Raw genomic sequence first — 17593 nt, 5'->3', positions numbered from 1 at the left:
TACTAAGTTATTATCATGTTCCGGAAGAAAAATTCCATAAAATCTTGACAAATTTCATCCGATAGCGATTGTACAAAATATATTTTCTAGTATGTGTATTATGCTGACGCTTGTTATTGTTTTGGATCTCTAATTGGGGGGATTTTCAGAAACAATTCGGACTGGGTAATGAAATAGGTAATCAATTACTGGAAATTCCAAATTTTTCTCTATAAATAGGGGAATCGTTCGCGAATCACAAGTTAGTTCTCGACAATATGACTACTCTCAAAACATTGTATCTCTTGATATTGTTAGTGGTTCTGGTTAGTTGTGACCCAATAAATAGAGATTCTGTGAATAATGACTCTCCTCAGAAAATTGTTACCCGTTTCCGGAGGCTGTCAGAAGCTGAAAACGATTCTGCGATGAAGAATTCCTTGATGCATTCAACATTGAAAGGAGACGATCACGACGATTTGCCAAATGTAAGAATTATTCAACTGAATGCTCGTAAAATGCAAAAGCTGATTCAAAAACTTTCATTTTATGAAGTGAACATCGCGGTTATTAATATTACTTATGATTGATATCTTTGACAGAAAAAATATTGCAGAAATCATCCGTGGATTACCCAGAATCTTCGCATATTTCTTCTTTATTTCATTCTGCTCATGACACAATCCTTAATTTAAAAAATTAATATCATGGAAAAGGAAGTTCTAGTACACTTTTTGGAAGAAAAATCATCAACAAAAACAAATATAGTATTTATATTCTTAGTCTTTTTGAATTTCCAGATAATGTAATCATTAGTTTCTTTCAAACATATAAAGCATAGGTGCCTTTCGACAAAAAAATTCTCGACTTATGATCTCGACTTATACCTCGGGCACTCGAGATCCTGACTGTCCTGAAGTCGGGATTGAAAATAAAATGATTCCTAGGCCATTCGTACCAGTCCGTTCGTTTTGATAACTTATTTTTTACTAGTTCTCGAAGAAAAACATTAATTTTTTGTCTCTCCCTATCGAGTCTGCTAACGTTTTGCTCTCGTTTCGTTCTTTTCAAATCAGCAATTAGGTCGTCTGTACGAATTACCGTTACCGATTTATATACAATTAAAAATGAACGGATTTTATCGATATAATTGTCACTCCAAAACTCTCGTTTTGGATTGTGATTGATATCGGAAATAATGAAGATACACTCTATTCCAACTGTCCAGTTTTTGGCGAAGAAGAGACACAAAAATGTTTCAGTGGCAATAACGTCAAGAAAACAATTTGAAGTGCTTCCCTTCCAACCAAGTAGTATTGAATGCTATTTTGCATAGTTTTTTGAGGTTAGGTTACATAACGCCCATTGTTTTTCAATTGAAAAACTTAATGCGTTATTTTCATCTGTCGAGGAAACTCTAAGTTTAGTGCCCTTCGAATTGTGCCTTAGTTTTTTGAAATAAATCCACACATATAGAAGTTAAATATACTCTCCCTCACCATTCAACAATTTTTTTTATGGAAAAGTTTTCTACGAAATACGAACGATAGCTTCCGATGTTGCAATTTTTTCTAACTTAACCACGGGTATGTGTTATAAAAATTCCATCATATTTTGTAAAAACTATAATTTGCGCCCTCGGCGTAGAACAAAATACAAACTATGAACATACGAACTTGAAAATAGTTGAAAAAGTTTCATGTTACAATTTCTTTTCGACACTATAATTTATTCTCAAGAACCTCTCATTGAAATATTGGTATAGTGTATCTTACTGCAATAATTCAAAACTGATACCATAATTTGTGTATAATTGAAGGATTGAAAGACAACAATTATATTGAATTAATAGAAAACTGGACCATATCAATAAATAATAAAGCATACTTATGAAGCCCCAAAAATTGTTTCAATTCAATATTGTTGGTTTTTTGACAATAACCGGATGAATTCAAATCGTATGAGTTCAAAATCTTTGAATTTTTCTATTTGTGCTTAAGTTTTTTAAAAATATGAGAATGTTTTGTTTGGACTTTCAAAAATCGCTCCTCACTTGAATTCAAATTTGTACATTATGAATTTTTCATGAAACATTTAGTTTCCAAGCAATGCTTTAAAATTCGCTTGAAAATTTTTTTTCTAAGTAAAAAATACTAACTCAGAGAATATTGATTTTTCGAAAAAAATTCTGCTGAAACGGAATCTGTTGGACTAGTGATGGTGTTAATTCGAATTTTGTCCTCAGAAACTTCTGACTGTTTGTTAATATGAAGCAGCGATTTTTCATGAGTAAAACTCGTTTTTTTTATATTTAAGAGAAGCAATCAGAGTTATTGTACAATATACCTACATAAAAAGAAGAATATAAAATAAACGAAAATCGAATATTCTCCACTCTCTCCACTTCTCTCAGTTCAATATTCTGATCTATCATAAAGACCTTCATGATAAATTTCAATAAATAATATTTGTTATAGGAAAGTGATGAAATGCCAGCTTCGGAAAGACTAAAAAGATCTTCCAAGTCATTCAAAAAGGGAGGCGGTGTAGCTAAAGGGTAAGTTATCCTCGTTCTTGTACTTTAAAAGATTAATTAATCGTCTTTACACTTATATGTTAGTGAATACAAATATATCTCTTGTACGCTAATAATAATATTATAGGACTATTTTGACCTTATGACCTTTTGATCCTTGAAATCATCCGATCTATCGACCGTAGAAGGCGCAGATTGAGGTAGGGGTGTTCTTCCAAGAATATGAGTTATGTTATCATATAAGAGAATACAGTAATATCCTAGTACCCCTGCATTCTTGGTAGGGGTACAACTACAGTAGAAGATTTTCTGTGGTTGGCAATTTTTAAAGATTATTCCATGTTAACAACTAGCTAAGCCACTTCAGACAGGTTGTAGCTTATCGTACTGGATATTTTGGTAGAATTGAAATTCAATACTTCGGAGTTGATTTGCCGGGTTGTATAATGAACAAACAAATATTGTAGGTGTATTTCGTTCTTTGAGTAATAACAGTACCGCGAATGAACAAATAAACGAATAAAAGATATTTAAACATGAAAAACGAAAAGATAATTTATTGCAACACTCATTGCTTCGAGTATATGATAATAGATTTTCTAAAAAGCAGCTTACATAAGCATCTCGAATATTTAGTTTCAGTTGAAGATTGTTCAATCATTTGTTTTTAATTTTTTATATTAGTAACTACGTAAGTGGAAAGTTCTTCAAATCCTTCGACTCAAGTATCGCATTATGCGTGATATAAAATAAAAAATGAAGCCTTGCCAGGCTTCATTTATTCATGAAAATATCAGTGTACAGGTGATCAATAACTATTGGAAAATTGCCTAAAGAATAATAATTCGAATCAAAATAGGACGATATGATGATTTTTTCATTTTCTGCTGACAATTTCAGCGTTTATTCTTTAGTGTCATCATTGAGTATTAACCCCCATTGGGGTTTTAATACTCTAATGCTAAGGTGTCAACAAAATCGGCACAGAGGCATAACTTTGAGAAAGTAATTTTATTTTGAATTTTATCTCAAATTTTTTTTATAGCGTTATAGCGGATGATGAATTAAAACGGCAGCTATTTTTGACGCAAGTAATTTTCATCTAAATTGAGGCAGTTCTGTGAAGATAAGAATTACAAGAAATGGGTTTTCTGCGATTTTCTCTATGAATTTGGAAATGGTGAAATTTGGTTCGCACAAGGGTTTAGATGTTATAATTATTTACTATTTGAATGTCTAGTTTGTTTCCAATTTGAGGTTCAGCCCGAAATCGTAAAAATCGACCACTTACCTCTCTTCCGGAAATTTATACAAAATTTTACGACCAACCACATACCTTTTATCTATTTGGATTTTCAAAATCGGTATGGACCCGGACTTACTCTCTTCCTAGAAGATTCATATATTAATCAAGATTTATTTCTGGAATACGGACAAATGTACCCCTGATGTTTTAATCTAATTTTTTGTTTACTGCTTTGCCGACGTTTCGGTGATTCCTCTACCTTTCTCAGGGCTACAAAGATTGACATATATTTTTTTTTGTGTACGGAGATGTGACGACTTATTCACTTCGTCGTTTTTTATATTTAGAATGTTAAGAACTTGAGGAATGTGTGTTGTTTTTAATCTTCAATTTTTCTGAAACTTTCTGAAATTTCTGAGAGAGTATTCTACGAAACGTCGGCAAAGTTGTTAATAAAAATTTAGAATATAACATCAGGAGTACATTCGTCCATATTCTCGAAATAAATCTTGATTCATCAAACATGGATGTAACAAACCAACATACATTCATATCAATATTAGTCGAATGAAAATTGAAAAATTTTACTGAATTCTTTATTTTTTTCAGAGGTGGTGGCTGCAAGAAAGGAAGGAAATGAAGTAACCACATAAATTAAAATGAAACCCATATTTATTATAATGAGCTTTCAATTTTATTCACAAATAAATATATGATGCATACAGAACTGTTTTTTAATTCACGTTTACTATCGAAATGAAAAAAATAATACTCCTCAGCAAAATACCGTTTTCGATCAAGAAGAGGTTTACCCTTTCAGAAAGGTAAAGAATAGAATGAGTCACAAAATCAGAAGTTAGATCTGTACATACAGTTCCTGGGAAAAAATATTCAAGAATCATCATATTATCCTCCTTCGATCTGTATCCGCATGCGCTACTCGGGCATCAAAGTCGAACATAATTCTCAGAAATCTTGCATATCTACTTAAGTATAGTGTATGCAACAATTGAACAGTAATATATCCTGAATTTCCAAGCAACTCTGGTTGCTTGGTTCTGATCCATATTCATTCTTGTTCATGTATGCATCTTGTAAATGATCATAAATATTCATGTATGGTACATATGGCAGAACAGTACAAATAATTTGGCATTTCACACTATGGAAACCTTTCCCTTTCAAATATGCGAATCCAGGATGCACAGTTTTGTTGTTGGAGGGTCCAATAATTGCTACGTATGTGCAATCTATGCAGCCAATTACACCAGAAAAATTATACTTTTCCACAAAACCTTGGGTTATTCTCAATTCATCCCTTGGTTTTCTCGTAAACCTTATATATCTCCCACTTAAATGTTGTGTCACTGCTTTGCTCACTTGCTCGATACACCTACAGACTAATTTGACTGAGACTCCACAAGAAGCTCGATAAGAAGTCCTGTCCAATACTCTTTTGGTAACTTCGATGCGAATAAAAATTAAGGGCACATAAAACCTGGAACAGTGATCTTTTGAAACAGACAAACAATGAAAAATATTCAATTTACAATTTACCATTACCTTCAAATGATTTGGCACACATGTAATCATGCTGGCTTGTTCTGAGTAAGGACTGACTCAAATGTGCCCATCTCAATGTTAGATCTTTAATGGCTGATCTGAATGATTTCAAAAACATGTTATCCAGTAATGACTTTGACATTGTTTTTTTTTTATATAGCAGGGGGAAACTGCGACCGTGAAATCACGGGGCTCTATATCTCGACCAGAGGAACCCATTTCTAGGGAACATTGTGGGGTTACTCACTCTCCTGAGTTCGCGACCCACTAAACCTAACCTGCTTTTCATTGGTTCCGGGCATTCGCCTATAAACCATGTATCCCTTAATCGGTTAATTTCTTCTTGCATATTGCCGTGCTAGGGTTTTCATGTTATTCTATTTCGGATATCTCTTCTTAGTATAGTTTTAATACGTTTCCGTACTCATTTTAATCTCTCCTCAATTGATCTCGCGGTCTCCTTTTGTAAATTCTCATTCTTCCTCTGTCTTCGTCCGGATCGTAGTCCACTAGTCTCCTGAGTTCTTCGTTTGGATGTTCCTTCGCTGTTTCGAATAACTTTTCAGCTTTCCTCTTCATAAATTCGGTGATGGTTTCCCACTTCAAATTTCGATATATCTGTTTGTTCCTGACAAACCAAGGCGCATATAAGACACATCGTAGTAGCTTGTTTTCTATTGCCAGAACTCTTTGTATATAGCTCTTTGTCACGAATCCCCAAGCACCTAATCCATAAGTCAGTTGCGGTCTAGCAACGGCTTTGATTATTTTCAATTTTGTCTCATTTGACATGTGGCTCTTTCTACCTATCAGCGGGTAAAGCATATTCATCGCTGCCTTGGTTTTGTCAACGGATTGTTTGATATGGCTTCTCCAAGTTAGTTCTTTGTCTAGGGTGATCGTGCTACTTAAATATTTCGCTTCGTTTTTCCACTCGATGTCTTCTCCATCTACCTCTAGATTTGTTGTAGTTCTCAGTTTCCTCTTCTGCACTAATATCGCTTGGCCCTTTTGTGCGTGGAGCTTTATTTTCCATTTAATATACCAGTCATTTATTTCATCTATAGCTTCTTGTAATTTTCCTTCTATGATTTCTAGCTTGCCATGTCGTATTGCGATTCAAGTGTCGTCGGTATATACTGCATAGTCCTTGGTGATTTTGGTATATCGTGAATATATATAATATACAGTAACGGCCAAGTACTGACTCTTGAGATACCCCTGCTTCCATATATCTGGTTGTGGAGTTTTCTCCTTCCACTTTCACGTTGAATCTTGTGTTCCTCAAATAATTCCTAATTAACTTGCACAGTTTGAATGAATATCCAGCATATCTCATTTTGTAAATCAATCCTTCATGCCATACTCTGTCGAATGCTCTGGCGACATCTAGTAGAAAAAGACCTGTTGCTTGTTTATTTTGGAATCCTTCTGTTATGTATTCTGTGAGTCTCAGTAATTGCTGTCCTGTTGAGTGATCTCTTCTGAATCCGAATTGCTCTGCCGGAATGAGATTCAGATTTTCAGTTTCTTCTGTGAGCCTCCTCAGTTTTACTCACTGTTTCGGGAATTCACTCACTGTCCGGTTAATGTTTCTCACCTCTGTTGTCTCCTACCAGATTTTGCACTGTCCCTGCTCGAGAGCCATTTTTTGTAACGTGGTTACCTCGGAGAAAACTCATCTCGAGCGCCAGCTATTCTTTTCACTAGGAAGAATAGCAAACCTACCAGAGTAGCTGCTAGTCGGAGACAGAGTTCGCTGTTATCTAGGGTGGTAGCGATAACGAAGTAGTCAAAATCAAATTATGTACTAGTTCATTCACACCTTCGGAAACTGATTATATGTACAACGGAGATATGTGTAGGTATGAAATATGAGCGAATCTATCAGCAAACATACATTCGGGAAATTCTACCCGGTCACGAGCACTTTATAAAGTTTATACCGGGTACAGTGAAAAATCAAAGGTTGTTCAATAAAATGCGCCAACCAGCACTGACGAAATGAATACTAAGGATGACCTCGCGAAGTGAAATGACTTGCTATACGGTATCGGGATGTAATTGTATTTCTCCAGAAATGAAACACAACCAGGGCGGGTCTATTCAAGACTTTTATTCGCTACCCCAAGGGCTATAACGCTCCATGACTGATATCGAAAAAAAGGTCTATTTTTAGCGCAACTACGGGATTTCACTGACGACGAGCGGTATCTCTTATTCTCTACCCCAAGGGCTTACGCGCCATGACTGATAGAACAGAAGAGATTTCGGATTAAACACTTATGACGCGGAACGCGGACAGGGGGGGTTGACGGGACCTTCCCTTCAGTACCCCAAGGGCTTACGCGCCATGACTGATAGCGAAGGGAAAAGTCAGACTCGCGAAACAGGGTAAAGTACGATAAAATATAACAGAAAGTGATACAGTACAGCAGTGTCAAAGAAGTAACCGGTGTAGGTCTAATTAAGAAACTGAACGGTAAAGACGGGGACCTACCTCCTTTATTTCAGGCACTCGCGGAAAACAAATGAAAAACTGAAAATGAATTCCTAATTCATGTGCCCGGCTTGCCGGGCACAAAATTAACGTCGAATCGCAGAAAGTACGGAGCGTAAACTAACTAAATCGACTGAAGTAACAGAGAATCAAAAGTCAAAAGTCACCAAGTGAAAGACTGAAGTAAAAGAGACCGTCGCGGGGGAAAATCTGCTTTTATAGGCAAATCCCCCCACACGCTAAAAATCTGAAAATTCCAGAATGCGACAAGAATGAAAATCGTCGTCAGTTCCGGTTTATCGCATATCAACATATGAAAATCTTCGCAATCTTCAACGGCATGCAAGAAAAACAACGTTAAACACAGATAAACGGTTTTTTACATTTACTCTGCCTATCGGAATGAAGGTACTGAATATTTGAGAATTAAATATTTTCAAAGGCGGAAATTTTAAATGAAAGGAATGCACTAAAATGAACTCCAATTTTCCTCAGAAAAGTGGGATTCATTACAACATGAAATTCTAATATTTTGCTGAGCCACCCTGTGTAGCTATGAGAGCTTCATACTATCAATGCAGAATTGTTCGGTTTGCTGCATTCGAAGATAATGATTTCATATGTGGATTATCGAAATAACGTCCGAACCTGCAGAATGCAAGACGTCCACTGGAAGACATAGTACTGATTCATACTTACTAATACTACAACATCAAAAATAAATGGCATTCTGTGGAAATGAAATTCAAATATTCTGCTTTTTCCTCGGGCAATACCAGTAAATATAAAAAAAAATCCTCAGTGCGTCTAATAAACTGGCCAGGGACTGTAGATAAAGGTTTCAATGATAAAGACTCGTGTAAATGGTCATAGCTTATTGAGGTCTTGGGAATACTCATTTTGTAAGCAACCCATCTTAAAAATTTTCGTTGCATGCGTTCAATGTTGTTTTTATTGTTATTACTTCGTAATAGGGTGACCAGCATACAGATGAATATTCCAATATACTTCGGACGTTCGTAAAATAAACAATTTTTAAGGCACAGATGTTATTAAAATTTTTGAGTTTTCTTTTAATGAATCCTAGCATCCTCATTGCTTTCTGAGTTATATGCTGAATAAAATTCAGTTGGTGATCGAGGTGTATTCCTAGATCTTTAACAATTAAGCTTGAGCTCAGTTATGAATTTTTTTGAGGGTCTTGGTCTGAAACTTATTGGTTGATGAGCCAACCAGAGTGACAGATACGTCTGCCACTCTGTTATACTATATATTTGTGGATTCTATTGATATTATTTCGTCCATAAAAGTGGAGCCTGTTGATTTCTCGGATCACAGAATTACTTCTTGTAGTCTTAAGCTGGGAGTGAGCAAACCAAATCCAAAGTTGGTTACATCACGGGATTTCAAAGGTCTGAATTTCTCTGAGTTTGACTGTAACTTGCAATCTATTCCATGGCGCGATATTTATGACCGAGTCTATGACATTGGTGATATAGATGATAAACTTGATTTCTTCTGTGGCAACATCATTACTCTTTTAGATATACATGAGCCATATAAAACCTATCGCACAACCAAGCCATACGCCCCTTGGTTCGCGGATTCCCTTCGAGCTTTGAAGAAGTATAGTTATAAGGCTATGTCTAAATACAAAAAGTACAGAACTAATTCTGACTGGAATCACTATAAAAAGCTCCGCGATCTTATCACTGTCACTGTAAGAAAAGAAAAGAAAGCATTTTATGAAAACAAACTGAAGAACAATAACGGGAAAGAGTTATGGAGGAATCCAAAATATTTGGATATCAAAAGGGGTAAAAAATCTGTAATTTACCATATCACTTGTCTGATGTTGATTTAATTGATTGAATATCTTTTTATGAGAATAATCGACTTGGAGAAGCATAATTCAATTTTCATACCGTTTCATAAATAGAAATTTTGAAAGTTATGAATGATATCAAAAGTAACGCAACAGGTCTAGATGGTATAAATATGTTAACTTTGAACCTCTGCTTGCCATACTTGCTGCCTTACATACTCATATAATTAAATATTCTATCTCGAACTCTGGCGCAGTGGAAGAGAGCCCGTGTCATCCCCGTGTCCTAATGATTTAAGACCGATAATCATCCTACCAACCCTTTCAAAGGTACTAGAGAGATAATAATTTTACCGAATTGCTAGTCGGGTTTCAAACGAGGTTTTGGATGTGGCTCAGCCCTTCTTTTGATAACGGACGATATTTTGTCGGCAACTGATAAGGGAAAGCTGACAATATTAATGAATAAAATAAATAAATAAGGCCTTTTTTTCTTTAACAGAAATCTCAAGGGGAAGTTCACCTAAAGGTGTTCTGCCACTTAATCCTTGTTCTTACATGAAAAATGAAATTCTGTGTGCAATCCATCTCAGATAATAATAAACATAAGAATAACAATAGAGCAAAAAATAAAACAAGAACCAAAACTATTATTCTTTTTCTTGCCTTCTCGGAGACTGAATAGAGTTATATCGAACCACTGAGCAAGTATTCTCTGATTTCATTCTTGAATTTTACTATCTTTAAATTGTTTAAACTCATAAGGAATCTCGTTGTACAATTTATATATGTTGTATCTAAAACTTCTTTGAAAGGTGGAGGTTCGATGGTGAGGAGAAGTAAGCAAACCTCCATGTCCAGTGTTAACATTGTGGACATCAGTTCTGTATTGCAACTTATTGAATAGATGAGAATCATCGAAGGGCATGAAAGTCAAAGCGAAGTCTCATAGGAAGCCAACTCAACTAACTTATGGGATACCTGATAAAATTTTCTAATCCCGAAAATAAATCTTATACAGGATGTGACGAGGCAGATTTTGCCCCGCCACGAAAAGGAAATTTCTTCACCGATACTTTCATAATAAGACCTGACCACCGAAATGTTTTTGAAGAAAACCGTTATATTATCATAGGAGGGATTTACCGATTGTCATTGTTTTCCACCAACCAGTCCTATATTTGTGGCGGAAACCGTATATGTCTTTTGTTTTCAGAATTCATATATTTTAGAATTCTTTCCGTTCAGCCGTACTTTTTCTGAGTCGAGGGAGGTCTTTCAACTTGTTCAGTTTTTCCTTCTCTTCAGTTGTTTCTGTCTCTTTCCGTGCCGACTGATTGACCGAACAATTGGAGTGCATACAATGTAGAGATGAGTTACCCATAGTGGGGCAAATTTTCCGAGGAGAGGGATAATTCGAGGCCCGGCGCTGAAGGTCAAGAGTGAGTGAGTGGAGAACGAGCTGCCGAGGAAAGTGTGTAAGGTGTTATTGCCGTGAGTTGGAAATTACGTTAAGAAGTTCGAAAGTTTAAGGCAAGTCACTTATAGCATTATTATTCGTAGTGCATACCTGAGGGCTATTTTCCGCTTTCTTTAGTCCGTTGGACTGGCTGAGAATACTTACCTACCGTTTAAACTTGATCTAGTGATCGTAGACTGTGTAGAGTGCCGGCTTCCGCGTCCGTTATTCGACCGCCGTTGGGTCCCAGGAGGACTTGGTGTTCCTACCGTATTTTTGGTGCTTATTTTGTTAATAGATTGCCGACTTCCGACCGATCAAGTTACAGGTTGACAGTTCCTTCCGATCTGCTGTCTGACTGGCAGCCATTTTGAGGGTCAAAGAGAGAGAGAGAGAGAGAGAGAGAGAGAGAGAGAGAGAGAGAGAGACAGAGACAGAGAGAGAGAGAGAAAGAGAAAAAGAGAGAGAGAGAGAGAGATAGCACTGCAATTGTACTGAGACCAGCCACGGTACCGACTTCCGCCGACAGAAGGAGTGACTTGCCAGGATTTCAAAAGGTAACCGTATTTACCGTCCATTTCCACCGTACTCCTCTGGAGTGACCATACAAAATTTAACCGTCTATTTCAACAGTATTTTCCTGGAAAGAACGTTTTCATCAGCAGCCCCCACACCGACCAGGCCGCCGGTTGACATCAACACTTGTTATTACTCGTACATTTCTGTATATAATTTAATCCAGTAGGAATAAAGGACTGAACGTTTATTTTGTTGCCAGTTATTTTTGCCAGTGAGAGACAGTTCCCTGAATCATTTAGAGCTAGATTTTAGTCAGAAGAGGTAGGTACTCTTTTTGAACGATTAAAAAGCGTCAGAAAGCAGAGACCAAGAAGCTACCACCCTAGTTTTCACTGCTTCCCTTCTACACTGATCATTCAAGTCTACCCGGGCTCTCTAATTTTTGGAGATTCTGTGAGAGACGTGGGGTTCCACTGATTGCCCCACTGGCGCCCGAGCAAAAGTAAGGAGCGGCCAGGGTGGGAGTGAGACTAAGCTTTTGCGTACCTATTTTTATATGAAGTTTTTGCACTAAAATTATTCAGGAAATATACCCCTGAAATTATTGGACCTATCGAATCGTTTAACACCCCGTATACTCAACACTGTGTATTGTACAATCAATTCAAGACAAAAAAATCTTACTCTGAAGCAAATTGAGGTTATTTTCGTGACAAAATTCTACTTTTTAGTTACTAACAAAATTCGAAAATACGATGATCCTTTTTTTCAGATTGTTCATCAGAAATTCCAATCGATATCGATTTTAGGATCATAAGATAATTTTATTCATAGCTTTGAGTATTCAATTAATACACAATGTTCAATGGTATACTGAAGATTTCTTTCTCTATAGAATTTTTATGTTGAAAGTTTCACCGAAGAGGATGAGAACAATCCTATATTCCAACGGATTACTAAACAATCATATAACCTTGAATTTTGAATAACTTCATATAAGACATTGAAACAGAATTATTTTTCACCTCTAACAAGAACAAACAAATAAGGCAGCATCAAGATATTCCAATCTGCTCGATTGTTACCGCACCTTTTTGAACCGGAGGGCCATAAAGTGTCATAAAAAAATGAAACTTTATTGCTCTCTTGTCAATAATAATAATAATTATAATAATAATCTTTATTTGATCAAATATCAACAGATGTAGATCCCGTCAATACATATGAACCTATAATGAAACAATATCTCCCTCATTCAAAAAATCCCCAACACTATAATAACATTTTCTAGCCAAAAACCTTTTTAATCTTTTTTTTTGAATTGCAATAGGCATGCATTTAAAATTTTGAGGAAATTTATTGCATACTGTGATTATAAAATATACAGCATTCCTTTGTATATAACTAAAATTTGTTTTTTCTCTACTGATATAATTTTTTCCTCTGGTATTGTATTCATGACTTAACAGTAATTCTTTAAAATCATTGAAGTTGTTGCTTACATACATTACACATTCATAAATAAACAGACTGTACAATGTCAATAAGTTATTACCAATAAATATATTTCTACAGCTCTCATTGTATTTCATTTTGAAGATAGTTCTCAAGCATCTCTTCTGCATTTTGAATATTCTCTCAGCCTCAACAGAATTACCCCAGAAAATTATTCCGTACCTGAGTTTGGATTGAACGTAGGCATAATAAGCTGTCAGGGCCGTCTCTTCACTAATTGTATTGGTCAATATCCTCAAAGCATAGCAATATCCTGCAATGCCTGTAGACAGATTTTCAATTTGTGTTTTCCAACTCAGGTCCCCATCGATATATATCCCCAGGAAAGGTACTGCATCCTCTGTCTTGATTGTTTTACCATGATATGTCAAGATTATGGCATCTTTATTTCTTTCCCTAAAGACAAGCAATTTTATTTTATCGATGTTTATTACCAATTCGTTTCTTTTGAACCACTTTTCAAGATTTTCCAAGTCACATTCAAGCTGATCCTTGCATTCAGTCACAGTCTTACGAGACAAAATCATTGATACATCATCAGCAAACATAACCATATCATTGGATGTTACATGAATTAAATCATTGGTATAGATTATGTAGAGTAGAGGACCCAATATTGAGCCTTGTGGTACACCTCTCTCAACATGTAAGGGATCTGATATTACCTGTTTGCCATTTCTTCCTCTCTCTGTGGTTCTTTGAGTTCTTCTTGTTAAATATGATCTGAAGAGATCTAGTGCAACTCCTCTTATTCCATATTTTTCCATTTTTTCTAGTAGGATGTTATGATTCACACTGTCAAATGCTTTTGTCAAATCAAGGCAAAGAGCTGCTGTCACTTGATTTTTATTCAATGATTTTATGATGGAATTTAGTGCCTGATACATTGCATTTATTGTAGATTTTCCCTGCCTGAAACCACATTGTTGCTTAACCAAGATGTTATTCATTTCAAAAAAATGTAAGACCTTATCAAAAATTATTCTCTCGAAAATCTTGTTGATATTAGATAATATTGATATAGGGCGATAGTTATCATAGATGTTTTTATTTCCCTTCTTGTGAATTGGTTTAACCAAAGCTTGTTTGAGTGCCTGTGGATATTCGCCTACTTGCAATATTCGATTAATTATATGAGTTAAGGGTTTCACAAGTATTGATGCACAGGTTTTCAATAGGTCAACAGGTATCTCATCATATCCAACTGTTTTCTTGTTTTTTAAGAGCCTTATATAGCCTAGCATTTCCTCTTCCAATACTGGCCCCAGAAAAATGCTACTATCGAGTGGTCTAACAGTCTCTGTGTCCGTCTTATTGCTCATATCAGGTCTTGGAGCAGACTTCAGAAAGAAAGCGTTCATCTCGTTTAATAAATCCTCCTCTGATTTTTCTGGAAACACCTCGAATAATGATTTGTCTTTATCTCTTTCATTTTTGGTTGTCTTATTGATCAATGTCCAAGTGGCTTTGGTCTTATTCTCAGAATTTGCTATGAATGTCATCTCTGCATTTTTTTTGGATTGTCTTACTACTTGCTTCAATATATTTGAGTATTTCTTGTAGAACTCCTGTGATACTAAACCGTCCAACATTTTTTGATAAAGATCTCTTTTATGTTTGCTTGACTTCTTTATTCCCGAAGTGATCCACATCCTTTTGAGTCCTTTTTTTAGGTTGCATTTTTTCAATGGAAATATTTGGTTAATTCTCGACTTCAATGTATCGAAGAAATATTCATAGGCTCTATTTAGATTCATCTGCAACATAACGTTGTCCCAGGTGCACTCTTGAAGACTATAAAAGAAATCTTGGAGCTTTGATTTTGAGAAGAATCTTCTCACAATGATCTCCTCCCGTTTTGTTCTATTGGTGTTACGGTCTCCACTGTTATGTGCTGACCCATATGATCTGTTAAGGCCGATGTGAGATTTTTATTGTTTTTAAATTTGGTTGTATTTATGAATATATTGTCAATTAGAGATTTTGTTGTTTCTGTTATTCTAGTTGGCTTAAAAATTGTTTGTTTATAGTTGAAAGATGTTAAGAGGTCTAGAAATGCCGCCTTCGAGCAGTGATCATTCAGTAGGTTAATGTTGAAGTCACCACATACTACCACATCATAGTTGGCAAAATTACAATTCACCGCATCAAGCACTTCTTCAAATGTGGTCATAAAGGTTGATAAGTTTCCCAGGCCAGTTCGGTAGATAGACATGACAACAAGCTTTCTTATTTTACTCATGATGCATGATATTTCAATCTCGCATTCCACACTCATATCTTTTATGAATGGTACATCCTCAAAATCCTGCAGAGTATCCCTTACCAAAATACATGAACCCCCATGCACAGACTTCACCCTCGAGCAACATGACACAATGTGATAATGCTCTATTTTTACAAAATGCTCTTCTTCCTTACTGAGCCAGTGCTCAGTCAAACACACAAGGTCTGGGATTTCTTCTAATGATTCTATAAATATTTCCAATTCAAGAATTTTATTTCTGACAGATTGTATATTTTGATGTATTATATTTATGCTTCCATTCAATTGTGATATCGTCTTATTTGGAGAAAATGGTTTAAACTAATTCCTTTTTCCCACTTACTAGGATCCATGATTGTTTCTTTCGATTCAATTGGTACGTATAACTTGAAAGAGCTTTTATATGAGTCCTTCCTTGTTTTCATAGCTTCACATTTGATATCAATTTTAAATATTTCCATTATGTATCTTTTGAGTTCTTTCGGATTGGTATTTGGTTTCAGACCAGTTATGAATAGGCAGCTTAATTGTTTTGCAGCTAATGAATTAGTTGTTTCTATTGCACCTTTTATAGGTTGCGGTCTTTGAAATCGTGGTAATTTTTTTTCCTGCGATATTCTACCTTTTTCCAACCACCGTCTTGATCCATTTTCGTTTTATCCATTATATTCACCTCGCATACCTCTTCACTTGTCGCGGAATTGAATGATCTCAATCTTCTATTATTTATTTGTTTTTGTTGTACTCGTTGGAGGTTACTTGATTTATCTATGTTCTGTAACACCGTGTTATCCGACGTTGACATTGAGCGTGAAGTACTTTCGTTTCACAGAGGTGGTTCTATGCGTACCTGTGGTAGTTCATTTGTCACCATTGAAGGTTTCTTCATCATCCGTAGATTTCTGCAATCATCAGGCTCAGTGTTGTTTGCTTGGAAATGATGCTTTCCAACCGGTGGTGGCGCACAAGTTCCAATATTAAATTTCGATTTCATGTCGTTTATTTTTTCTAAGAGTAAAAAATTGTTTTGATACAGAATTGAGTTCTTGTCCTGTATTTCATGTATCAATTGCTTCAAATACAAGTTTTCCATTTCCAGTTTTGAAATTTTAGCTTCGCTCACCCAGGTTTCGTGAATATTCACGTCTTCCTTTTCATCAACATTTGTCTCATCTTGTTGACAGCATATTATCACTGTATCACTTTTGTATATTATATTTTTCATCCGTTTAACACATCCTTCATGGTAAAAAGTTTCACAATTTTTGCAAACCAACACTTTACATGGTTTTGAGCAACATTTGAAAAATTTTTTAGTAATCGATTCGCTACAATTCGACATTTCTTCACCATCGCGTTCTTTAACGTCTACATCACTCGACGCCATCTTGTCACATAATATGTATCCAAATTTTCCAGAAAAATTTTATTCACAATTGAATAAAGAATCATACAAAAAACTTATTGCAGAAAAATCAGGTGGTGAATAAGAATATCGATAATGGAGATAAGGGGTTGAAAAAAATATGCGAAAAAAAAACTGCATAGTGCTTCACATTATGTATCTTATTATTATGTACACAGTTAAATCTTCAACACCTTCTCTAGTGTTTTGGAAGAGTGGGTGATTTCGACAAAATATTATATGATGTACCCTTAGTTATTTTCATCGAGGAATCGAGTCTCAGAGTTTTTGACATTTATTCACAGACGTACTTAAGAAGATTCTCGTCTTTTACAATTTGTTTTCTTTCCTTCCAATCCAATTATATGAATTTCTCAAGAAAATAAAACAGAAATAACCCGGAATGGTCTGGTTCAGAGTAGTTCGGAAATATTCAGTTACCTGAATATTGATGATGTATTTTACAATACATTATCCACTCTGTTGTTATGAAAGGCCTATTTTATGCAAATATTCTTCCGAAATTGTGCTTAGCCGGCCTTACGTGAGCCATGTATAAAGCAATAAAAATTTATTATTTAGATGTCAAAACTACAAACGCACCACTCGTAAAAAACACATCAAGGAAAGTTAAAAAGTCTAAGCAGACTGAAGCAACTCACAAGAGAAAATAAAATTCTTAAAGCGCTTCTTATCAAGAAAAACCAGAAGTTGCGTGTCCTTCAACAAAAACTTCGAAAATTCAATCGAGAATATCCAGCATCCAATCGCCCATAAATA

The 17593-nt window shown here is 35.4% G+C and overlaps 2 protein-coding genes across 2 annotated transcripts; one reads left to right on the top strand and one right to left on the bottom strand.

Annotated features, from left to right (window-relative positions):
- The first annotated feature begins 231 nt into the window (after window positions 1-231).
- LOC123320168 lies at window positions 232-4488 on the top strand. Its single transcript, XM_044907370.1, has 3 exons — window positions 232-467; window positions 2457-2536; window positions 4371-4488. Exons 1-3 carry the CDS (start codon window positions 258-260, stop codon window positions 4399-4401), a joined length of 321 nt encoding a protein of 106 aa, XP_044763305.1. The 5' UTR covers window positions 232-257; the 3' UTR covers window positions 4402-4488.
- Window positions 4489-13526: 9038 nt separating this feature from the next.
- On the bottom strand, window positions 13527-14967 carry LOC123321043. Its single transcript, XM_044908547.1, has 2 exons — window positions 13808-14967; window positions 13527-13538 (listed from the first exon to the last, which is right to left on the bottom strand). The coding sequence occupies exons 1-2, from the start codon at window positions 14906-14908 to the stop codon at window positions 13527-13529; spliced, it is 1113 nt and encodes a 370-aa protein (XP_044764482.1). The 5' UTR covers window positions 14909-14967.
- Between the last annotated feature and the right edge of the window lie 2626 nt (window positions 14968-17593).

The sequence above is a fragment of the Coccinella septempunctata genome, chromosome 9, assembly GCF_907165205.1.
Source record: "Coccinella septempunctata chromosome 9, icCocSept1.1, whole genome shotgun sequence".
NCBI lineage: Eukaryota > Metazoa > Arthropoda > Insecta > Coleoptera > Coccinellidae > Coccinella > Coccinella septempunctata.
The sequence above is the reverse complement of the archived record's forward strand: the minus strand, read 5'-3'. Positions and strand labels throughout refer to the sequence as shown.